Below are 25158 nucleotides of genomic sequence, written 5' to 3' on the forward strand. Positions count from 1 at the left end.
AGAATGACCAAGGCAATCCCCAGGACCTCTGGGCCAGGCTGGGGAACTGGGGCAGGGCCGGAGGGACCCTCCTGGGTGAGGGCCTGCCCTGTGCCTGGACAGAGCTGTGGGTTACACACTTCTGTCACACCGCCCAGAATGGCACACTTAGGAGCTGTGTAGTTCACTGTACATAAATGAAAGAAAAGTGAACGGCAAGTAAACCAGCATTCAGAAGGAAGCGCACGGAGGGCTGAGTTCGCTCCGAAATGCATGCAGGTGGAGGCACTAAAGGTGCGATTAAACCAGGTAGAGACTCCAGGCTCGCATCTAGGTGCCAGCTACGTGGGTGTCTGTGCAGTTCTTTCAACTTTCTCTGCAAGTTTACAATTTTCCATATTAAAATTTAGTAATAAAAGAACATGGTTTGAGGTCTACAAACAGGTGTGAGGGCTAGAAGACGCTAGGGGTGCCGGGGGGACCCTACCAACACCACCCCTGTCTGGGCTGGCCTGAAGTGGCCTAGCATGAAGGGACACAGCACCCCTGGCTGGACGTCTGGGTTTCCACCAGGACAAGGCCCAAGCCCGGCTCTGCTCGGGGTCACTGAGCTGCCTGGCCAGGGCAGGGCTGACCCTGGCACTCCATCTGGGAGCACACAGGCCCGTCCACGGATGCTCTGTACACCCCTGCCTCCCCAGCAAGTCCTGGCCCCCTGCATACTTTCTGTCCAGCTACCTCCACCCTGCCCCAGCCTCAGGCCTTCCGGTCCAGCAGCTGCACTCATGGCAAGGCCTGGAGAAAGGATGAACTGCCAGGCAGCCTCCAGGAGGGCGAGGCCTGAGGAACAGCCCCCCATCACCCAGCACCCACCACCCCTCGATGTCACCATGGCCCAGCCTAGCAAGGTCAAGCCAGGGCCTCAGCTGCATTAGTGGAATAACGAGAATGATGATGAGTTAAATCAAGTTTAGCCTAAAGGCGCCTCCTTATGTATTTTCAGTTTGCCTAAAGGTTTATCTGTACATCTTGAACTACAACAACAGGCAGTGTAAATGGACTGTGGTCTACACTTGTGCCAATCACTGAATTTTGGCCAAACGAAACCAACTGTTGGAACCGTGTTCAAATAAGGCAAACGCCAAGCTGTAACTGATCTGTTTCCATGCCTCACTACCATTTTCTGTATGTCACTTTCCTTTTTCTGTCCAAAATCTTCTACCCCATGGCTGTGCTGGAGTCTCTGAGCCTACTCTGGCTGGGGAGGCTGCCCAATTCATGAATTGTTCACTGCTTAACTAAACTCCTTTAAATTTATTTCAGCTCAAGTTTTTCTTTTACCATGGAACAAGCTCTGGCAGGAGCACAAGAACCCATCCCAGGGCCCAGGATCACTCTCCCCGTTCACAGATTGGCAGGGGACCTGCTCAAGGTCACAGGCCAGTAAGTGACACACACAGGGAGCGGGGCAGCAGGGGGGAGGGGGCAGAAAACAAACAAAAAGAATTGCCAGAAATAATGACCAAAAGTACCCAAATTTTATGAAACTATAAACTCGGTGATTCAAGAATGTCACCAATCCACAAGCAGAATAAATATATATTTTTAAAATCCAAGGTACATTATAGGCAAACTGCAGAAAAACAGTGATAAAACTGAAAAGTGGCCCAGAGAACAAACTGCACATTTCATGAGGAAGAAAAAACATATGAAGGACTTGACCCTTTCATCAGAAACTGTGGAAGCTGAAAGACAATGGAAGGATGTCGTTAAAGTGCTGGACGGAAAAACTTGCAACTAGAATTCTACACCCACTGGAAACAGACAGGGGCAGATTTTGACAAGCAAAAGTGAAAAGGATCGGGTCCAACCAGATGTGAAGTACAGGAAACGTTAGAAGCAGCTAGTTAGGGTGAAAGTAACAGCAAGAAATCTGGATCTCCATGAAGAATTAAAGAACTCCAGAATGGTAAATAGAAAAAAGATACTTGGCCGGGCGCGGTGGCTCACGCTTGTAATCCCAGCACTTTGGGAGGCCGAGGCGGGCGGATCACAAGGTCAGGAGATCGAGACCACGGTGAAACCCCGTCTCTACTAAAAAATACAAAAAATTAGCCGGGCGTGGTGGCGGGCGCCTGTAGTCCCAGCTACTCGGAGAGGCTGAGGCAGGAGAATGGCGTGAACCTGGGAGGCGGAGATTGCAGTGAGCCGAGATTGCGCCACTGCACTCCAGCCTGGGCGAAAGAGCAAGACTTCATCTCAAAAAAAAAAAAAACAACAACAAAAAAAAAAAAAAAAAAAAAAAAAAGAAAAAAGATACTTTCATTTATTTAAAACACTATCGATTGTGAAAGCAAAATCCATAACTATGTGCCAGGGTCACCATGTGTTATAAATGACGCGTGGTCCTGAATGTATTGAAACCACATCAACGAGGCGGGGTCATCACATGTTATAAATGACGTGTGGTCCTGAATGTACTGAAACCATCTTGAGGAGGCGGGGTCATCACATGTTATAAATGACGCGTGGTCCTGAATGTATTGAAACCACATCGAGGCGGAGTCATCACGTGTTATAAATGACGTGTGGTCCTGAATGTATTGAAACCACATCATCGAGGCGGGGTCATCACATGTTATAAATGACATGTGGTCCCGAATGTACTGAAACCACATCGAGGCGGGGTCATCACATGTTATAAATGACATGTGGTCCTGAATGTACTGAAACCACATCGAGGCGGGGTCATCACGTGTTATAAATGACGTGTGGTCCTGAATGTACTGAAACCACATCGAGGCGGGGTCATCACGTGTTATAAATGACGTGTGGTCCTGAATGTACTGAAACCACATCGAGGCGGGGTCATCACGTGTTATAAATGACGTGTGGTCCTGAATGTATTGAAACCACATCGAGGCGGGGTCATCACATGTTATAAATGACGCGTGGTCCTGAATGTACTAAAATCACATCAACGAGGCGGGGTCATCGTGTGTTATAAATGACGCGTGGTCCTGAATGTACTGAAACCACATCAATGAGGCGGGCGCGGGACACAGAAGTGCATTCCTGTGCGGCCGATCCACCACACAGGACATGATACGGTGCTATTTGAAGGCAGGCTGCAGAAAGTTAAAGATCTACGTTGTAAACTCTAAAGCAACCACTAAAAAAAGAAACAAACAGGAATCTCTCATAAGCCCATAGTGGAGATAAAATGGAATGCTAAATAGCACTCAATTCTACTCCAAAAAAAAAGGAAGATAAAAGAAAAAGGGGAAAAAAAAGAGAAAATATGGAAAGCAAACATCAAGACAGTAGAGTTAAAGCCAGACATGAAGGCCTTACACTTAATGATGCATGAGCCGAACACGGCTCGTCCACTCCAGTAGCCATCAACCCCTTGCAGCAATTTAAATGTAGATTTTAATTAATTAAAATTAAATAAAATGGTAAACTCGGTTGCTTCCTGCACTAGCCACATTTCAAGTGCCCAGGAGCCCCATGTGGCAAATGGCTGTCACACTAAAGAATGCAGATGACAGGGCCTTTTCATCATTACCAAAAATCCTACTGGTCAGAGGCACCACTTTAACCATTCCGACCAAAAAGCAGAGCTTCTCCAATGAGAGTAAAAGCAAGATTCTGGCCAGGTGTGGCGGCTCATGCCTGTAATCCCAAAACTTTCCGAGGCTAAGATAGGAGGATCGCTTGAGCCTAGAAGTTCAAGATTAGCCCGGGCCACACAGTGAGATCTCTTTCTACAAAAAAATAAAAATTGGCCAGCTGTGGTGATGTACACATGCAGTCTCAGCTACTTGAAATGCTGAGGTGGGAAGACGGCTTGAACCTGGGAGATCGACGTTGCAGTGAGCCTTGATCACATCACTACAATTTTAGCATAGACAACAGAGTAAGAGACCCTGTCTCAAAAAAAAAGGCAAGATCTTGCTCTACAGTGTATACAAGAAGCCCACTTCATATATAAAATCAGATGAAATTATAAGTAAAAATTACAAAAATATATCATGTAAACAGTAATCACAAGAAAGCTGGAATGGCTACACTAATATCAGAGTAGAATTCAGAACCACAAATATAATAGAAATAAAAGAAGGACACTTTAAAAACAGATGGTCGGCCGGGCGCGGTGGCTCACGCTTGTAATCCCAGCACTTTGGGAGGCCGAGGCGGGCGGATCACGAGGTCAGGAGATCGAGACCACGGTGAAACCCCGTCTCTACTAAAAAATACAAAAAAAATTAGCCGGGCGCGGTGGCGGGCGCCTGTAGTCCCAGCTACTTGGAGGCTGAGGCAGGAGAATGGCGTGAACCTGGGAGGCGGAGCTTGCAGTGAGCCGAGATTGTGCCACTGCACTCCAGCCCGGGCGACAGAGCGAGACTCTGTCTCAAAAAAAAAAAAAAAAAAAAAAAAAAAAAAAAACAGATGGTCAACTGACTAAGATAAAACAATTCTAAGTATGTATGCACCTAATATCACAGCTTGAAAATACATGAAGCAAAAACTGAAAGAACTGGAAAGAAACACACAAATCCACAGTTACAGGCAACGCGGTCAGCAGAGCAGGCAGACAGAAGAGCATACAGGCCACAGAAACTCCAACACCATCAACCAGCCTAACCCATGCAACAGGGGAATACACATTCCTGCCAAATGCACGTGGAACACTCACTAAGACAGACTCTATTTTAGGCCCTAAAGCAAGTCTTGACATAGTTATAATCACTGAAATCATACAAAATACATTCTCTGAAGACAGAACTAGCAATCAGTAACAGAAAGGTATCTGTGAATGACATAATCATCTGAAATTACACAACACACTTCTAGATAATCATGTGTAACAGAAGAAATCAAAGAGAAATTAGAGCTGGACCTTTCAAATGATTAATAAAATCAATCGATTTACATGGGAATAATACTGAGAGGATAAAATTATTCAGACTAATCAAGAACAAAAGATTGAATATAAATCAGCAACACCAGAAATGAAGGAGGAGATATCACCATAGATCCTACAGACACTGAAAGGATATTAAGGAAATACTATGAGTAGCTTAATGCTGATTAATTTCAGAACTTAGAGGATGAGTTGCTTGAAAAATACAAAACAATCAAAGCTCACCTGAGAAGAAATAGACAGCATGGATAGCACTGCAGCATTAAAGGAAGTGAATTTGTAGCTGAAAATCTCACAACAAAAACTCCAAGCTCAGAGAGCATCACTGGCTAATTCTATCACTTATTTGCGGGAAGAGTAATACGAATTCTACACAAATTCTTTCAGAAGACAGAAGAGGAGGGACTCTTCCCAGCTCACTGCAAGATGTATCTTATAGTAATCAAGACAGTGTGGTATTAGCATGAGCAGAGATACAGATCCAGCTCTCACCTGCTGCTCAGGGGAATTAAAACAGCACAGCCACCTTGGAAAACAGCTTGGGTATATCTTTAAAAGTCACACCAGCCCTACGGCCAGCAATTCAACTTGCAGGTAATAATCCCCCCACAACAAAATGCAAACATCTGTCCATACAAAGATCCCACAGAAATGCTCACAGCCTCTTTCCGCCTAACAGCCAAAAGCTGGAGAACACGAAAGCATCCATCGATAGGTGGAAACACAGGCTGTGGTATGTCCAAAGGCATGCCTGCCGCCCAGCAATAAAAAGGGGTGCACTACCCACTCACACGGCACACACTGGGCTAAGGAAGGCGGAAGAGTACATGCTACCTGGCTCTGCAACTGTGAGACAGATACCTGATCTATGAGGGCAAAGCAAGCCATGGGAAGTGGGATGGGGTAGGGGCTGGGGCTGGACTGGGGCTGGGGCTGGACTAGGTCTGGGCTGGGGCTGGGCTGGGGCTGGGCTGGGGCTGGGCTGGGGCTGGGATGGGCTGGGCTGGGGCTGGGCTGAGGCTGGGGGTGGGGGTCGGGGTGGGGGTGGGGGTGGGGTGGGGCTAGGGGCTGGGGCTGGGCTGGAGCTGGGGCTGAGGCTGGGCAGGGGCTGAAGTTGGGGCTGGAGCTGGGGCTCCAGCTGGGGCTAGGGCTGGGGCTAGGGCTGGGGCTGGGGCTGGGGCTGGCTGACCAGAAAGGGGCAGAGGGAACCCTCTGAGGCCACAAGAATGTTCTTTACCTCCCTGGGGTAGGAGTCAGATGGGTGTGTTTCGCCCAAACTTGCACTGAACCATGCCTTTAAATGGACATGCCACATTGTGTGTGAACTAAACTTCAAAGAAGTCATGTCCGGATTCCAAACGGGGGTGAGACAGAAGCACACAGCCCGAGCACCCTGCCTCCGCCTCCGCCCGGCACCTTCCCAGTCTGACCTCCCCAGCCTGACCAGGCAACCTAGCTTTGACCATCGCCTTCCCGGCTGGACGTCAAGCATGGCATTCAGGGCCTGCCAGATGAGCTTCCGCCCTCTGCACCTCACACCCAGGCCGGGGAGCCTTCCTCAGCAGGCAGGCCGGGCCGCCCACCTTTGACCTCTGCGTTTCTAGGCCAGGACTCGGCGCAACCATGCTTTCTAGAAATGCCTGAGTCACAACATAACCTCAAGACTGAGGGAGCTGCGGGGAGTGCTGTCCCGTCACCAGGCAGGCTGTGGGGCCTCCCCCAAGCACTGCCTCTGCTACTGCTGGGGGTCCACAGTCACCAGGCAGGGGCTGCCTCATCTCACACCACCACTGCGCTCCTGTGACACCGCGGCCCCGCCAACCACAGCACAGGCATCCTGCTGCTTCCAGCCCCCACTGGGCCAACTCATCACTACATGCAGGACGCCACATCCTGGTCTCAGGAAGCGCCCATTCTGACATATCCCAAGGCTGCCGTTTGTTGGGTCCAGGAATCCTCGGAGGGACGGCCACACAGCTGAAGACCCTGGCTTCACAGGCCGCCAGTAACAACCCCGTGACTCTGGCCGGGGACCTAAGGGAGGTCCAGAGAGGGCCCCCCTCATTCCCAGTCCTGTCCCCAACACCCATTCCCAAGAGAAGGAAGAAAAATTCATTTCCCAGATTCCATCTTCACACCATCGGAGCAACTTCACTAACACTCCATAAAACAAAACAAAACGTCAGCAGGGCTTATCGGGACTTCTCTCTGCCGTCCCCATCCCCACCCTCTAGCTCTGCTGTGAACAGGGATAACGGGACACCATAAAATGCCAAAAGGAGGCAGGCACGCTCCCCACCAGGGCTGCATCGCCTACATCTCACTGCAGGCCCCACTTACCTGCCTGCTGCAGACGAAGGCCTCTGATGAACACTTGGCCATGATGTGGGATTACAAGGGTCTGGGTCCCCACCTGCTCTTCACTGAACCAGGTCCCATGGCAATGCAGCCCCAGCAGGAGGGGGTCCCCAAGGCAGGAGCTTGAGGAGGGCACCCACACAGCCACTCCACAGTCAGCACTGAGACCCCTGGACACCCAACACCCACCCCAAGCCTGCCTGGCTGCCTGGACCACTGGGCAAGCTGACAGTCTGCCAGGCTCTGTTGCCACCAGGTATGACACTGGCCAGGCAGTTCCCCAGTTGCCAGAGGGGATGAGCTGAAGGATGTGGACCAGGCTCAGATTCAGGCAGGAAAAAGCCCAGTCAAGACAGTGTGCAGCCTAACTTGGCTTGAGCTGAGCTGGGTGCCCTACATGCAATGCTAACCCTGTCCCACAGCTGCAGACAGGGTGTGGTGTGTGCCCGAGTCCACATGCAGTGGCCCCAGGGAAGGGAAGAACAGCCCAGGGCCGGCCTTCCCTCTGCCGTCTGGGAGCCACCATACACTGGCCCTAGGGTGAGATGCCTTGGCCCTGCTACCCTGCATGTGAGCTGCTGCCAGATTCTGCTAGCGTGACCTGGGCAGGGCACAAGTGGCCAGCCCACCTCCCGCCCTGGGAGGACCCTTCTTGCCCACTCATCTGGTGATGGACAGACGTGAGGAGAGAGGTAGTAGGGACAGAGGTCTGAAGCCCTAGGAGGCCATCCCCACTCTGGGCCTCTGCACATCCATGATGGTGCTTCAGAATCCAGAGAGCACCATCGGGGGTCCTCAAGAAGAAACAGAGTACCCCAAAACCTTAGTGTGTGACTGACAAGGCTGATAATCGCTTCCCCAACTTAGTGTGTGACTGAGGCTGATGACCGCTTCCCCAGCTGACCCTGGGCCAGCCCGTGCCGAGGGAGCGAAGAATCGGATGCGGCTCAAAGCGAAGTTGACGTTGACTAAGCCGGGCAGCTACGTGATGTGTGACGGCTCTTGTTACACTGGACCAGGCGACCATGGAGATGGGTCTCTGCAGGCCAGGGAGAATCACAGGCCCGTGGACCTATACCGTGGATGAGGCAAGGGAAGCCAGGGCGGGGAGGCAGGGAGTGTGGGCCAGGGCGCCACGGCCGGGAGTGGCAGCTCAGAGCGGCCACAGCAAATGCTGTTTGGCTCCCACAGGGCGCTGAGAAACCAGACTCAAGCACTGGCAAGGTTCACCCCAGGGAGACAGGGTCACCTCCGAGGGCCTCATGGAGAGGACGCGTCTAAACCCCAGCTGCCAATGCCAGCAAAGCTGAGAGCCAGGCTTTGTGCCAGCAGCCACGGGGCAGCCAGGGAAGCACAGGGCAGCTCCTGCCCACCTGGACAACCACTCCCGAGGGAGGTCTGCGGGAAAGGCAGGTGGCAGATGGACACATCAAAGGCAAGGCTCGCTCCCCACACCTGCTGAGTCTGGGCCCTCACCAGCCAAGAGCAGCGGCCCTGCCCTGCAGCGCCCTCCTCCTCTGCGACCAGCCCTCCTGTGGACAGCTGCGCCGGGGGTGTCTCCAACACACATGGCAACAGTCCTGCACCACGCAGGCAACTTCGCAGAGGACTGAGAGGGCTAGGGACGCTTCCCAACAGGGGCTGATGACGCAGCCGGAGAGCTGGGGAGTGAACCAGCTCATTCTGGGGCAGGGTCGGGGCCAGACTGGCCAGCACAGGGCTGGGTTTGTGGCCAGGGTCGGGGCCTCACGCTCCAGGAAGGCGGACGGCATCAGGAGGGAAGTGTCCACAAAGGCTGGGGTGCAGGGGTGGTGCTCAGGCCTTGGAAAATGGAGGCAGGCGAGCACCAGTCCAGAAAGAACACGGGGCCACGTAAGAGAAGTGAGGTTTGCCGGGGCCTCCTGTGCACCAGCCCTGGCCGAGGCATGTCCCGTATTTCCTCGTGATGGCGGGAACCCTACTTTATAGAGGAGGAAGCGGAGGCTCCAAGGATTACAGAGCAGATAGAGGCACATGGGGCATGGCTCCAGTCACAGGAAACGTCCAGAACAGGCAAAGCCGCAGGCAGACCGCAGACTGGAGCGGCCAGGGCTGGGGGAGCTGAGGGTGGGGTGACTGCCTAGGGCCAGGGCTCCCTTTTGAGAGTCAGAAACGCTCTGGAATTGAGACAGTGGCGGTGGCTGCACAGCACTGGGAATGAACTAGCATCACCAGGTTGAAGACTTTAAAAGGGTGAAACGACAAACTTTGATATGTGACTATTATGTCAATAAAGAAAGAAAATAATAAGGCTGTGGCACTCAACAAAGGCCCCAGAGCTGGGAAAGGCAGGGCCGGGCAGCTTTGTTCTGGCTCGGTCCCAAGGGAGCCGTCCCCTCTCGACCTCAGCCTTCCCACCACTGTCTGGATCTCAAAGGACCTCTCTAGCCCTTTGCCTCAGACGCCAGGGCTGCATGACCCAGCCCACACACAGACAGGGCCTGCAGGCTGCTCGGACTTCACACCCCACAGATGATACCACGTGCCTAGACACCTCCCTGGGCCCAGAGAAGCCACAACACGGCACAGGGCTGGTGTCAGAGAAGGGGCAGTGTGTACTGGCTTCTGTTGGCTTTTTAAGTTCTTAATACACTTTAGGGAGCCTGTTTCAAAGTCAAAGACGAGGTATGCAATTAGAGAAATGCCCCTCAAGGCCTAACTCCAGAGCCCGCCTGGGTCGGAAAAGGAGGTGCTCACGAAACACTCTCACACTCCCCCAGACCCCTCCCCTGCCCACCCCCCCCGGCCTCCCATCTGTCCACACATGGCTCCACCCTCTCAGATGCAGAGCCCGACATTGGGGAGGGAGTTCAAGTGGCACAGTGGGGACTGAGAGAGGACAAGGACATTGAGAGTGCCCTCAAGTGCCCCCTTCCCAGCCTCCCTGCACCCGCCCCCCCAGGCCTGGCCGGGCAGTCTTCTTCAGAGTAACAATCCAGGCCCACATCTCCTGCCAAGGCAAGGGCAAAGGGACTCCTGTTCACAGGAAATAAAGGCTCATCCTTGATGAGCATGGAGAGGAGTAAAGCGCAGGCAGTGGTGGAGAGGCCGCCGGGGGCTGCAGGCATGTCCCAGGAGGGCCCTGGCAGGCTAGCAAGCAGGCCGGCAAGGGGCTCTGGGGACCTGACCCCACCCTCCAACCCGAAGCAGAGTGCGTGCCTGGGGCGCACCCGGACACACGGCTGGGGCCAGAGGTCTTGGACACAGGCTGGGACAGCAGGAGGTAGAAGAGGATATGAAACCATCGCACAGCCTCCCCCCGGGACCACCTCCTCTTCCTCCACACCAGCAAGGTCACCCCCATCAGTGTCACTGTCCATCAGTCACTCACTGCCCGGCAGGCTGCAATGAGACCTCCTGCAGCCCGGGCCTTTTGCGGAGGACCACGGGCCGTGCCTCTAACTTTGCCACCTCCTCCATCATCCCGTTAATTACCCAGTGCCGAGCACAGCCACCGGCTCACTCAGCACCCCCAGCCCTGACAGCACCAGGAAACCCACCTGAACCCTGTGAGGAGGGCAGGAGGCCTTGTTCATGTAAAAGCCAGGGACGAGCAGCCCACAGCCCATGACAGCAATGCTCTGTGTCACCCCAGTCCCAGGCCCTGCCGGCCGCCTACAATACGGGCTGACCCCACTGCGGGGGCAACTGAGCCACTACAGCAGCTGCCAGAGAGCGGAGCACCTGTCCTCAGACACAGCAACGGGGAGGCCCTGGGGCCAGCTATCCCACTGACGGCCAGAGAGGGGCTCCCCCACGGCCCCCAACTGTGCCAAGAGGAAGGGCTGCCCTGTAAAGACCTCCCTCAAGCTGAAACAGTCAAGCCCGAGCAAGCTCCTGCAGCAAGGCCGGGTGACTCAGTGCCAGGACTGCCACTGCCTGCTACCTCATCCCGGGGCTGAGCAGGAGGCCTCAGTGCCCGTGACCAGAGATGCCTGCTGAGGTCTGCCCTGTCCAGGTGGGGCTGGGAGCACTTGCTCAGACCCTCTTCCAGACACTGCCAGCTCCACCACAGCCAGGACTGCCGTCCTCGCCACACACTCAGCTCGGGTACATGGGCAGATCCCAGCCAGTGTCTTGAGGGGAACCTTGGCCCACTGCAGCCCCATGCTCTAGGGACCCATCCAGTCCCAGGGCAGGGTGTGTCCAGGCAGCGTCCACACCAGGATGGAGGACTCATCGCCCACAGCTGAAATCCAGTGCGGGAACCAGGCTGCTGCCCTCCTCTTCCAGATCTCCTGTAGCACGGCCTCGTGCAACAGTCAAGAGGCCTGAGTGCACGCCGTGCCTATGCCCAGCACCTGTCCAGGCACCTGTCCAGGCACCTGTCCCGGCACCTGTCCCGGCACCTGCCCCGGCACCTGTCCGGGCACCTGTCCCGGCACCTGTCCCGACACCTGTCCCGGCACCTGTCCGGGCACCTGTCCCGGCACCTGTCCCGGCACCTGCCCCGGCACCTGTCCCGGCACCTGTCCGGGCACCTGTCCGGGCACCTGTCCCGGCACCTGTCCCGGCACCTGTCCGGGCACCTGTCCGGGCCCACCACAGCAGCAGCTCAGACGCCGGGCCCGCACTGACCTCCTGTGGACCTCCCTGACCCATCAGACACCAACAGAGCGATGCTCTCCCTGGGAAAAGAGACTCTGCCGGAGCCTCAGCCTCGGTGTCCGCAGAAGGCCCGCCGCAGTTCTGAGCAGACGCTGCCTCCCAGGTCTCAACCTGCCCACCCTGACACCACCACCACGGGGCGGCACCAGCCTGTAGGAAGGCCTCTTCTGGGTGTTAAAAACAGTAACAGAGCAGCATGTTTCAAACCACAGCGCTGAAACCCAGGTCAGAAAACCAGTTTAGTAAGTTGCAACCAGCTTTTTCTTTCATGAGTAGCACAAGACGCAGCAGGAGGAACATGAGCACGCATGGCCGTGGGGAGCATCGGCACAGCTAGAAAGGCCTGATTCTCGGCGTGTGTGTCTACCCCAGGCAGCAATGGCAAATGCCCCTCTCACCACGGCTGTGGTCCCAGCGTGTGACTGGGTGATGGTGATGGGAGAACTCTGTCCTGCCTGTCTGCGTGCTCAGCTCCACTCTAGGAGGGGGTGAGGGAGAGGCCAAGTCAAACGTCAAGCAGGGAGACAAAATTTACTAATGCTCCCTTTATACGTAATATGTATTGCCTGAATGCACAGATGGGTGGATGCACAGACGAGTGAAGAGTGAATGGGGCAGAGGATGAATGAACAAGAACACTCCAGATGAGACAGTGGTGACAGGGAGTGGGGGGGAGGGGGAGGGGGGAGGGGAAGGTACTGTGGAGGAAGACACAGGGCAACATGGCCAAGATGGGCCCCACCTTCCTGCTGGACAGAGTGGCACCCTAGCGAGGTGAGCTGGGCAAGGAACTCACCTCTGGGCGGCTCCAGACCGAAGCCCTCAGAGGGCAGTGCCTGGCAAGAGAAGGTCTTGGCCACCACCTGCTCCACGGGCGTGAGGGCCAGGGCCTGGGGCTTGCCGGAACCAGGGCTGGGGCCATGGGCCGCCTTCCGGAGGTCGCCCAGCTTGCGCCGCACGACGGCTCGCAGGTCCCGCCACTTGTGCTTTAGGTCCACGACGTCGCGGCGGCAGTAGCCCAGAGCGTTCACGGCCTGCAGGATGCGGCTCCACACGCGGTACCTGCGAGTGGGCTCGGCCTTCAGCAGCCCCGTGCCGAACAGCAGCTGGTGGTGCTTGCTCACCTTGGATACCAGCACCTCGGTCTCCTGCGGGCAGAAGTTGGGCTTCCTCTTCTTGGCCCGGGTAGCGCTGGGCCCCGCCATCCGGCCATGGGGCCCAGCAGCTGAGTCCTTCCTCGGGCCAGTGGTGGGTGATGAGGTGGGCTCCGGCATCCGGCTGCCTTCAGGGGCAACCCCAGGCCCTGGAAAGGCACCAAAAGGTGGATGTTTAAGGCCCTGGGCCTGTGGAGGCAGCGGCCCCGGCAGCAGCTCCCTAGGGCACCTCCTCTCTGGTTTCTGCTTCAGGACACGGCTGTCTGGTCCTGGCCCCCACCCCTCCCTGCTGGGTGTCCAGAGACCTGGGCCCACAATTCCCTAGCCCTGACACTGCCTCACCGGGTGCCGTCCGCAAGCACATAGCTTCTGGGTCACAGTGCCCCATCTCCAAGACAGCACACCGCTAGCCCTGCCTGCCCCTGCAGCCACCACAGGGGTGAGGGAGCCGGGCAGCCTAGGTTGCGGCCCTGGACCCTCTGCAGGGTTTCCTGCCCTCAGGCCAGGACTGGGCTGCTCCCGGGGTCAGCCCTTGCCTGGGGACAGCCTTGCCAGCTGACATTTTGGAAGGATCCTGCCTACCTGTCCACAGCACAACTAAGAGCCCTCTGAGCACCGGCCTCGGCTTCCCTCCCGCACTTGGGTCGAAGCCAGTAGGGACACGGTGGCCAGCCTCGGCTTCCCCTCCCGCACTTGGGCCGAGGCCAGTGGGGACATGGTGGCCTGGTCGGCAGCCTCACCCCCCTGCCATCCTGTGCCTCTACAGCCCTCCAACCTGCAAGGGAACAGGGCTGCGCTGGCAACAGTGGCAAAGTCTCTGCGTCTTTGCTCACATACGAGCTTTTTCACTAACTGGACCAGCTTCCTGAAGGCAGGGACAGTGCCCGACACTGCAGGTTCCCTGGTGCTGCATGTCTGAGTCCCCGGGAAGGAGCACTCAAGTGCAGGCCTCTCCCCAGGGGCCAGGCGTCCCAGAAGCACCTGGAAGGGGCCCCTCCACCAGGAGGGAAGCCCACCAGGATACCCGCAGAGGTCACGGCACCTGTTCCTCCCCAAACCACAGCAAGCACCCTGTCACCCCTCGCCAGCCCACTGCACAAGGACAGTCAGGCTTGAGGTTGAGGGGCCACATGAGCAGGTCCAGAGCCCCCAGCGGTAGCACCCCTGCTCGGTCCTGAGCCTACGGGGTTGGCCAGTTCTGGCCACCACGCAGCTTCCATCCTGTGGCCTGTCTGGGCTGGCTGCACCCTTGGCCCTACTCAGGGGAAGGCCTGGTGGGGGGCAGGGGATGAAGGCCCCTTGCCTCCTGCCTGCAGTTCCTGCCTGCTGACCCTGCCCTCCTCAGCACCTGCATCTCCAAGCCGCCTTCCCAGGACCCCCCAGACCCAGAGTCTGAGTGAAGTACCTCGCTTCCTGGCCCTTGGGACAATAGGCGTGCCCGCTGGCCCCAGATCACCTTCCCCGTCCTTCCCCACACAGGGGTTCTGCAGCTTGCTCTCTGGCGACGGGCAGGGGAAATGGCGGATTCCATACTCGGTCCAACATCTAGCGCACTCTACGGACAGCAAGGGACAGTCACGATTACTCTCAGCTCAGGGCGCTCCTGGCAGTGCCAGGCCCCCACGCACGGACAGCAGACGCCCAGGACCCGAGATGCTCCACTCAGGGCTCCTCCTCCAGGAAGCCCTCCCTGCCTGCTATATCCTCTGGATCATCCCCCTTCTGCTAAATGCCAGCAAGGAGTTCAGCACTTTAGGTGTTCCGGATTTTTCTCTGAACCAGTTCTGAAATGTGACTGCAAACTAGCAAACAACCCCCACGGCCTGCAGGGGTAGTCACAGATTAATCCCTGGACAGCTATTACCAGTCGGCAACAAAGTACAAAATGAGAAGTGCAGCTCCAGAATCGTTTAAGGCAATTCGAAACTGCCACGACCTCCATGCTCAGAATCATTCTACTGCATTTTATAAAAGTGCCACTCTGTAGCATATGGGAGATGAAAAGCAGAGCCACACTGCTATCCCCACTCGGCTTTGCGGAGACAGAGACGCATGCTCCCCCTCTCCCGGCTCCCAGACCCCGCACAGAACGCATCCTCATTTTCTCTAATTATTTCCATTTGTTCACAAAACATTTCTGGACACATTTCACTGAAATTCACTGATCCTCAGATGCACCTTATAAAAGCCTTTTAACAACTCCGGAACCACAATGTGCCTTTCAATCCACGGCACCCCAGAGTCAAAGACACGCCGTGTGCGCCAGGCTGAGGCCTCCGAAGCCGGACCCTGTGTGCCTGTCTGCAACCTGTTCTTCCCAGGACATGTCCCGGTAGGTCACAAGGATGCTGCTGGCTTGGAAGTGCTTTCCGGCCACATCCGTGGCCTCCAGGGCCAGGTCGGCACAGTGGGTCCCAGGGCTGCATCCCTGAGCCAAGTGCCTGAAGCAGCAGCTCTTGGAAAAGGCCCTTCATGCAACTCTCAGAGAAGTGACACTAGGGGCCACCCTGGTGAGCTCCCACTCAGGGTCCGTCTAGGGAGACCCTACAGCCCAACGTGACGGGGAAGGAGGGACTTTCCCAAAGCCTCTCACCAGACCCCCGGGAGGTGGGCGAGGGCCCAAAGGCCACCTGGTCCATCCTCCTGCCCCCAGATAGCACTGCCCAAACCACACAGGCAGAGACAGGTCTACGGCCACATAGACTCAGGGAAGGGCCTCCAGTGCCCAGCTCACTGCTCTGGACTGGGGCTCACTCACCCTCCAGCTCTGGGCCCTGGTGTGGGGAAGAGGGCCTGTGGAAGGACAGGAGGGCAGCTGCCTGGCTCATTTCGGGGCGGAGGTTTCCGCAGGGCAGAGAAGTGCAGCAAAGTGGATCGGAGTCACAAGAAGACAACCCTCTGGGGGGGCTGGAGAGGGAGCAGCCGCAGCCTGGAGACAGACGCTGCCCTGGGAAAACCAGGCACCCACGAAAGAGGCTCTGGCCAAGGCCTGGAGGGGGCCCAAGTAACAGAGGGAGGGGCCCCAAGTCACAGACGCCTCTCAGAGTTTGATGAGGTGAGCCTCCAGCATGGGGCCCCCTCCCAAGAGGGCAGGGCCTGTCCCTCCAGCTCCCGGCAGGCCCCTCTCCCCTGGCATCCACACCATCCTCTCTCTGTACAGAGACACACTCTCCAGGCCGGAAACCCCGGACAATGGCCTGTGAGGGGATCCAGGCACTTGGTGACTGAGCTCAGCCTCTGCTCAGAAATGGGGTCCCACAGGCCCCCAGAGAGACCACAGGCCCTGCTGTCACTCAAGGACACACCATCACCTCGCCACACTGCATCCACTCATCCAAGTCCAGAAGGACACGCCACCACCTCGCCACACTGCATCCACTCACCCAAGTCCAGAAGGACACGCCACCACCTCGCCACACTGCATCCACTCATCCAAGTCCAGAAGGACACGCCACCACCTCGCCACACTGCATCCACTCACCCAAGTCCAGAAGGACACGCCACCACCTCGCCACACTGCATCCACTCACCCAAGTCCAGAAGGACACGCCACCACCTCGCCACACTGCATCCACTCACCCAAGTCCAGAAGGACACGCCACCACCTCGCCACACTGCATCCACTCACCCAAGTCCAGGTCGTGCCCACTGCACCCACGTTATTCCACGGTGCTCCCCACACCCCTTGAGGGGCCAGTATGTTCTGCCCACCTGAGCCACATGAACCTAGAACATGGCAGGGACAGGCCTGGGACATTTACTGTTTGCTTTTGAATAGAATAATACCCACAAATTACAGAAAAATGTAAATGCAGACAATTATAAATAAAAAAATAAAGATCACAACATCCAGAGATAAACATTATTAGCCCTGGAGGTGGGCGGCTGTCTTCCACAAGCAAACACTGCACGTATGGCTTTGCTTCTTCCACATACCACATATCACAGCACGTGCACAGGTCACTCGAGGGCCTTCGACAATGTGATTTTAATGCCTACATCGAATTCTATCCCAGCTGTAACACAATCGTCTCCCTAAAGCCAGGTGCTTACAGTATTTCTGAGTCAGCACTCACACAAATCCTATGTGGTGAACACCTCTGCCCGTGTGTCTATCTTCTAAGACAGAGTCCAAGAGGAAGCACAGCTGGGCTAAGAGAAGGAACACTCCTGGGTGCCTCGAAGCTGGCTGTTCCCGGCACCCCACACCCACCCTCCCCCGCAACCCGTGGCCCCTGCTCCTGCCCCAGGCTGCCCCAAGCTGGCTGCTCCCGGCACCCCATGCCCACCCTCCCTGTGGCCCCTGCTCCTGCCCCAGGCTGCCCCGAAGCTAGCTGCTCCCGGCACCCCACACCCACCCTCCCCTGGCCCCTGCTCCCACCCCAGGCTGCCAAGGGCGTGTTAACATTTTCTTTTCCTGCCAGGTTACTGTGAGGCTGACCACTGCTGGTGAGCTGAGGAGACAGCTACGTGTCCTAGCTGTCCACAGACCTGGCCCGTGTGCATGGAGCTCTGGGGAGCTTTCTTCTGTGTATCTGAGTTATTTATGAGTTGACAACTCACTAGCTGGCTTTTTGTTGCCTCTGTCCAGAGGACGTTACGATGACACGACGGCCCTAAGGTGCTGCACAGTTAGGTTGGCAGGACTTTGGCACACAGCAGGGACTGGGCACATGCAGCTGACCCTACACCCATGGGGACTTTGTCCAGGCCCCACCGGCCTGCCTGGAAGGCCCTGCCCAGCTCTGAGGGTCCTTGAAGGCCCTGCCCACACAGAAGGCCGAGAGCTGACGGGAGCAAATGAGGCACTGAGCCAGGCTCGCCCCCGCACCCCAAAAGCAGCCCCGGCGCAACGATTTTCAACAAACCCGGATAGCACTGGTGCTTTTCTTTCAGATGTGTGATCGGGTTTGAAATCACTTTAAAAAGACAACTGGAAAAAAGTATATCTGAAAATGATGAAGTAAACTTCCAAGTAATTCCTAAACAAAGAAATCATAATGAAAGTTAAAGATATTTAGAACTGAACAAAAATTTAAAATACTATACATTTCAAAATGTGTGACATTCAACTAAAGCAGTTACTTGGGAAATTTCTAATTTCCAATGCTTTTATTACAAACAAATATTTACCATAGTCATGGTGAATGTTGTAAATATTCAATCTGGGAGTCAGAAAAATAAAATAGCATCAACTTAAAGAAAGGAGGGAAATGATGACACTATGAGCAGAAATCAATCACAATTTAAAACTTGCACGCACAGAACGGGGAAGCCGGGGCCATATCTCTGCAGAGACCTGTGGAACTGCCAGGTCTCTGCCGATACTGACTATAAAAGAAAACAGAGAAGGTACAAATACAGAGTATCAAGAATGAGAAACGGGACGTGGTTGAGACGCTGTGGCTGTGAAAGCAGCAGCAGCCACCACCGGCCCTCAGTGGCCCTGCCCGAGCTTCACAGGTGTCGACGCAGCCATGTGCATGACCACCGGGCTGGAGGCCTCTTCTCACCTCCCCTTCCCAGCCCTGAGCTCACAAAGCTCATGTGCAGCAGGGTGGGCAGGGCTGAGACCAAGGCAGGCAGGGTGGGAAGACAGGGCAGGGCAGACAGGGCAGGGACCAAGCAGGCAGGGCTGGCATGCTGGGACAAAGACTCGCAGAGCTGGGACCAGGGCAGGCAGGGCGGGCAGGGCTGGGACCAGGGCAGGCTGGCTTCTGCATCTGCATCTTAACCATTACATAAAGGTGCCCCAGTGTCACTACTGACAGCGAAAGGCTATCGTGTACAATTTCATTTCAGTAAGTTGAACATTTAGATAAAACAGTCGAATTTCCAGAAAAATGCAACTTAACAAAACTGACCCAAGAAGAAACAGAAAGCTTGAATAACGTTTTACAACTACAGGAATTAACTGGTAGCCAGAAAATCTTTCCACAAAGGAAAACACTAGACCCGCATAGTTTTACAGCAAAATCCCAGAAACATTCAAGGAATACATAATCCTGTTCTTCCACAAACTCACCAAGAATAGAACCACCGTCCCCATTCAACACTGCAGTAGAGGTTCCAGCCAGGAAAACACATAATAGGTGAAAGCACTGGAAAAGGAGCGAAAATGCCGTCATTATGCACAAACACCACCATCTACAGGAAAAGCTCAGAAGATTCCACAGACAAATCATTACAATAAAAAGGGTTTACAACATGCTGGACACAAACCAGTACACAAAAATCAATTACACCACACAAGAAACGCCTGGTTTCTTCAGCAAATAAACTTGGAGGGAATAAAGACACAGAAGGAAGCCAGAGACAGAGACACACTCAAAGGAGGAGCACGGGTCAGCCGCAGCACGGGATCTCAGGAGGCTCCACGTTAAACAGCATCCCTGAAACAGACACTCCTAGAGGCCGTCGGCCACTTCAACTGCAGGTCGGGTACGGCAGCCAAACGCGCTGTCACAGTGGAAATCTGGTCACACATAAAAGGAGTCCTTCTCTTTTAGAGACACGTGGAAATATTACAGATGAGATGATCTGCTATCTGGGATTTACTCCGGAATGACGCGGCGGGGGAGCAGCTTGGGGGCACATGTACCGCCACACTGGCCACAAGCAGTGAGGGGAAGCCAAGGTACACCAGGGGCTGCGACGTGTCTGTGCCTACTTTGATGTGTTTAAAAGTTTCCACACTTAGAAAATTAAAACATAAAATATTCAAAAATTAAATAAAATGTCTGGACTTTGTTCTTAGAAAAAGCCAACTGCATGTACACACCAGCAAGAAGCATTTGGAAAATGTAATATTGGGAATGGTACCACTTACAGCAGCAGGGAAAACAGTTTTTACTTTGTTGAAATGAATTTAAGACAAGATATGTAAGATCTTTCTGGAGAAAGTTATATGACTTCATTGAAAGACATTAAAGAAAACCCCATAAATATAAAGACGTGTGCTTGTGCACGGACTGGAAGGCTCAGAACCATAAAGAAGTCACTTCTCCCCACATGGACGCAGGGATGCCAGGCAAACCCAGTCAAAACTCCAGGGTGCGACAGGTGATCCTAAACCTTACAGTCAACGTCAAACCGCCAAACACACCCGAGATACTTCTGCAGAAAAATAAGAAGGGCAATTTGTTCTAAAAAGTATGGAGAATTATAGCAAAGCTATAGAAATTAAGGTGGATTTTGGCACACAAAAAGCAAACTTGACCAGAGAATCCAAATGAAAACTATCACAGAGCTGTCACTGCAGGTCTGCAGAAGAAAGGCAATTCAACAGTCCACACAATTTGTTCTTCAAACAGAGAAAAACAACATCACAGCTTCCCCTCCACACTCATCCCACCTCACACCATAAACAAAAACCAAAGGTCAATTACAGTCTTAAATATGAAAAACAAATTGTTCCATCTTTAGAGGGAAGTAAAAGATGGCAGCATTATCACCTCGTGATGGAAGTTACTAAAGAGAAAAGTGCAAGTCCCGAAGGGAATGATGGATCAACTCAAGGCTGCCCTGGCTGAGAACTTCTGCTTCCCAGCAGGCCTCCCAGTGAGAAGCTGGCCTGGCCTGGATGGGGCTGTGTAAACCCACCTGATGAGGCCATCATCTCCAGAACACAGGAGGGAAGCCTGGGAACCCATAAGCACGAGGCAAACCCAAGAGAAAAGCAGACCAACAGTGCTCACTGGCAGGAAGACCCATGTGCCCAATCAACACGGAAAGGGATCCATCCCATTCATTATCAGAGAAACATCCATTCCAACCAGAGGACAAGCCGCACCCACCAGGTGGGCAAGACGTCACCGTCCAACACCCCCGAGTGCTGACAAGAACGTGGAGCAAAGAGGGCTCTGGGTGGGGCCCGCATCAGCTCGGCTGCAGGTGGCCCGGCCCAGGAACGCCACGCCCCGTGTTACCTGCAGAGGCCCTGGCCATGGGCACAGGCTGTGAGGGATGACACAGGAGCCAGCCTCAGCATCCCTGAGACGCGGAACACGCACAGACGCCACGGTGTGCTCACAGAACCCAACATGATGCAGCGCGAAACCCAAGGAGCCACAGCCACGCGCACCGTGCAGGCTCCCAGAACATGACGCGGAAAAGTAGCACGACACGGAGCAACACAAATCGTCTGAGCCCAGGGAAGTTCAAAACCCACACAGCTCAGCAACGTACGGCTCAGGGATATGCACACACATAAGCAAAACTGTGAAGAACCAGCAAGATGCGGCACATACACAGTTCAGAGGAAGGACGAAGGAGGCGGGAGGGTAAAGGGGTAGGGGCCTGGGGGTCAGGCTCACCACCTCCGAACCGTTAGATCTGAACCTGTGTCTACACCCCACGCACATGTGTTCACATGCGCAATCCTGTGTCTACTCAGCGTCCCTCAGAACACATTTTTAAACATAAAATAGACCAAGCAGCTGACACCGTGCCCTGCCTAAGGCCACGCAGGCTCCCCTGGCCCATGGAAGGAAACTCCATCCACACCGGCCCATCTCCCAGGACACTCTCACTCAGGTCTCCCGGGGCTGCCTCCTCCAGGGTCCCCCTCTACTCTCCACTAAGCACCCCCTCCCCGAGGGCCCTCCCTCACCTCCTCCGTTCACGCAGCCCACCCCTCTGGGCTGGCAGTCCTAGTCCCTGCTGGGTCATTTCCTTCCCAGCACTCAAGAAAGAGGATCTCGGAACCATCCCAGTCAGAACACGGGCCCCTAAGGGCACAGGATTCACTTGTCTCTCTGCCTCCTGCCCAACTCCTGGCACACAGCAGACGCTGGACCAATGGTCTGGGTGGGAAGGAGGAAAAGGTGGCAGAAGTGGGAGGAGACCAGGCCAGCCCGGCACTCCCAGTGGGCAGGAAGGATGAGGGCATCCCAGTGGCCTTCCAGGCACTAAGTGGTGATGGCAAGATGAGGAAGGGCACTTGGTGATGTCACCAATGGCCATCTGCACCCCTGTCCTCCCTGCTGCCATCCTATCCCAGCAGGGCTGAGGCAGGCAGCTGCCCTCTCGAGCACATGCTGCTCCCTCTCTGCAGGGCTGGGGGTGGGAGACAAATCCAGGGCACTGGAGACTGCCAAGGAGCCAGCGAGGGCCCCTCAGCCGGCCTCATTCCCTGAACAGGCCACCCTGGGGACCAGAGCCCCAGCCAAGAGCCAAGCCAAGCTGCAAGGGAAGACGCTCACACCCCAGCAGAGAAGGGCCCCAGGGCGAGGGAGACCTGCCCGCACAGCTGTCAGGCTGAGCCCGAGGCCTGGCCCTGGGTGGAGAGAGGCAAGCAAAGAGCTTGAGGCCCCAAATTCAGTCCTCTTCCCCCACCCAGACAACCCTCATTGCGGCTGCCCTGACCCAGGCGTCGCCTACATGACCCAGGCCTGCCCACATGAAGGGCCGGATCTGCGGGCCAAGCCGACGGCAGAGCGGGAGTGGCCGGGGGGTGGGGGGAGGGGGTTACCGTGGCATTCAGATACCATGAGGACCTAAGTGGGGCCAGCCTGCAGGGTTGAGGTGGATGAGGTGAAACGGAAGAGCAGGGGCTCAACGCTCTGAAATACCTAGAAATAAGCCCCAGCTCTGCCCTGCACCCGCTGCACGGCCCTGGGGTGAGGTTTGCAAGCCCCAGGGGCCTCAGCTTCCTCCTCTGTATGGAGTGCAAAGTGCCAACTGCTCCACACCGTCATTAGGAAGGCCAGGTGAGATCCTGCACCCTCTCAGCCACTCTCCAAACAGCCCGAGCACCACCCACCAGCAGCTTGGTGCTCTAAGCGCCAGCTCCATGCCCAGCATGAACTGGGACACCTAGGTCTGCCCGCACACAGGACAGCCACTCCTGATGCTTCCTTTCCAGGGGCCTGAATCGCCTGAGCTCAAGAGTCACACCCCATCTCAGGACACAGGCCACTTTCCTCAAAAGAACAGAACTGGTATACAGCCATCAGCATGACACAGTGAGGACCCTACCCTACCCACTGCCATCCCCTCCTCCCTGCCCCCACTGCCAGCTACTATCATTACCTAGGGGCTGACAGCCTTGTCTCGAAGGTCCCCCGAAAGGGCCACGGCTCCCCAGGCCACCTCCGCCGGCGACGGATCCATACGACATCTTCTTACAGATGGCAGGGCCAGCAGCCTCCACACTGAGCTGGAGGAAACAGGAAAACCAGGGTGAACAGGAGGAAGGCATGGGAATTAAAGCTCCAATTCAGGGTGCACAGGGGCCTCCTGCCCCTCCCCAGCCCCAGGAACTGTACCTATTCCCTAGCCTACTCCAGGCTTCTCACCAGCCCCCAAACAGCAACCCCCACAGAGCCCCTCCAAGGTGGCCTCTTGGTCCACTGGTCCCTGTAGGAACACAGAAACACAGCCTGAGGAAGGCATGCCCCATCCCCTCCCAACAGGGACCCCCAACAAGGTGAGCCCTCTAGCCGGCTCTTAAAGACCAACTCCCACCGCCAGCCTCCCAGGTAGCTTCTGGGAACACTGGGCCCCCGCCATGCAGGCAGGGCAGCATCCACTGCATGTGAGTCAGGCCCAGGCCGGGCTGAGCACCCGGGGCCCATGCAGCCTGCCAGCATCTCTAGCTCCGTCGTCTCGAGCCACACTCCACGGTAGCGGGGCTGGGTCAAGCCCGGAGTGGCTCTGCCCTGGCTGAATGCAACTTGTGCAGCTGGGCAAGAGCCATGGGGCCTCTCTGGGCCTCAGTTTCCTCATCTGTGAAGCAAGGGGAAGAAGAGGACCTGCATCTTAGGGCTGTTGTGAGATGTAATCACACACACATTATGACTGGTAAGCACTCAACACATAACTCACGGCACTGGCGCCATCTTTGGGGCACCAGCCATCCCTGGCCTGGGTAGCTGGGCATCCCGCCCAAACCTCTCTTCCCATGGGCTGCAGCTCCAGGGACTCAGAGCAAACGACCAGAGGACAACGGGAGCTCTCCTGCCCAGACACTGCCAGAGCATCCTCTCTGTGTGCAGGGGTCCCTGTGTGCAGGGGTCCCTGTGCGGGCAGCTTCTGACTGGCCTACACCCTAATGCTATCACTATGGAGCCCGCTGGCCAGGCCACACTCAGTTCTAAACACCTTAGGGCAAGGGCTCCACCCGCCCACACAAACACCTAAAGCGCGAAGGCAGGTTTCAGGGCAAAGTGAGCCTCACGCCAGCCGAGTACAGGCCCAAGTCCCCAGGGCCAGGGGAGGCGGTGTGACCCCCACGTTCCCTCCGAGCAAGACGCCCGCCTGTGCCATCCAGCCCCACCCAGAGCAGGGCAGCACCAGGACACCATTGACCCAGTGGGCCCCACTGCCTTGCTCAGAACAATCGGGACCCAAACAGCTCTGGTTGCTGTGGATCGCACCTACCAACATCCACTGCATTGGAAACTCAAACGGAGGCTTCTGAAATAGTAGTAATTCATTTTAAATAGCAAAGCTCTTACTGTGAACACAGATAATGTCTTTACTAAAAACCACTGCATTTTCTAAAACAAAACTCCTGAGAGGGACAGCGGTGCCGTCCTACAGTCGCGGCACCCTCCAGACAGGCCCCAGCAGGATGGCCGGACTGACACCTGCTGCTGACACAGGCCTTGTTCTGCCCAAGGCGCACGAAGACGCCCAGCCCCACACAGAGAGGCATCAGGCAGAGCGGTCCTCAGCCCCTCTCTCCACGGGTCTCAGGCATCGCATCCCAGGTACCTGCCCAGTCACCACGGCCTCCCCTCTCTGCACGCTGCCTGGAATGGGGAGGTGGGCAGGACATTGGGTCTCAGTGGAAGACAGGAGGCAGGAGATGTCTGCTGCCCCAGGCGAGAGTGGGCTCTGAGGGCAGTGGGATTCCAGGAGCCCTGAGTGAGAGGCAGGTCACAACCCAGCGAGCAGAGAGCTCCACACACGCGCCGGGGCCTCATCGGGAAAAGCTCAGATGTGGAAGACAGCCCAAGACACACGGGGGAAACACAGCGTGGAGGAAACAGACACTATCCAGAGAGAAAACCTTAACACGTAACAGCATAGCAGCTAGCACTTCCTTAACACTTGGCGTGTGACGACAATCACAGAGGCGCTTTACTA

General features: G+C 55.7%; 1 protein-coding gene across 16 annotated transcripts in view; it reads right to left on the reverse strand.

Moving 5' to 3' along the window:
• Positions 1–25158, reverse strand: part of TSNARE1 (t-SNARE domain containing 1) — a 136138-nt gene that overhangs the window by 64163 nt on the left and 46817 nt on the right. For 4 of the 16 annotated variants that reach the window (XM_063643610.1, XM_063643609.1, XM_063643603.1 and 1 more), the window contains exons 2-4: positions 23098–23224; positions 14471–14620; positions 12708–13214 (exon numbers count right to left, since the gene is read on the reverse strand). In XM_063643610.1, the coding sequence (XP_063499680.1) occupies positions 12708–13214; positions 14471–14620; positions 23098–23185 (745 nt within the window). In that variant the 5' untranslated portion in view covers positions 23186–23224. Of the gene's footprint in view, positions 1–12707; positions 13215–14470; positions 14621–17933; positions 18048–23097; positions 23266–25158 lie in introns of those variants that run through there. The other 12 variants (XM_063643613.1, XM_063643614.1, XM_063643612.1 and 9 more) reach the window with 4 other exon arrangements.

The sequence above is a fragment of the Symphalangus syndactylus genome, chromosome 7 (genome assembly GCF_028878055.3).
Source record: "Symphalangus syndactylus isolate Jambi chromosome 7, NHGRI_mSymSyn1-v2.1_pri, whole genome shotgun sequence".
Lineage (NCBI taxonomy): Eukaryota > Metazoa > Chordata > Mammalia > Primates > Hylobatidae > Symphalangus > Symphalangus syndactylus.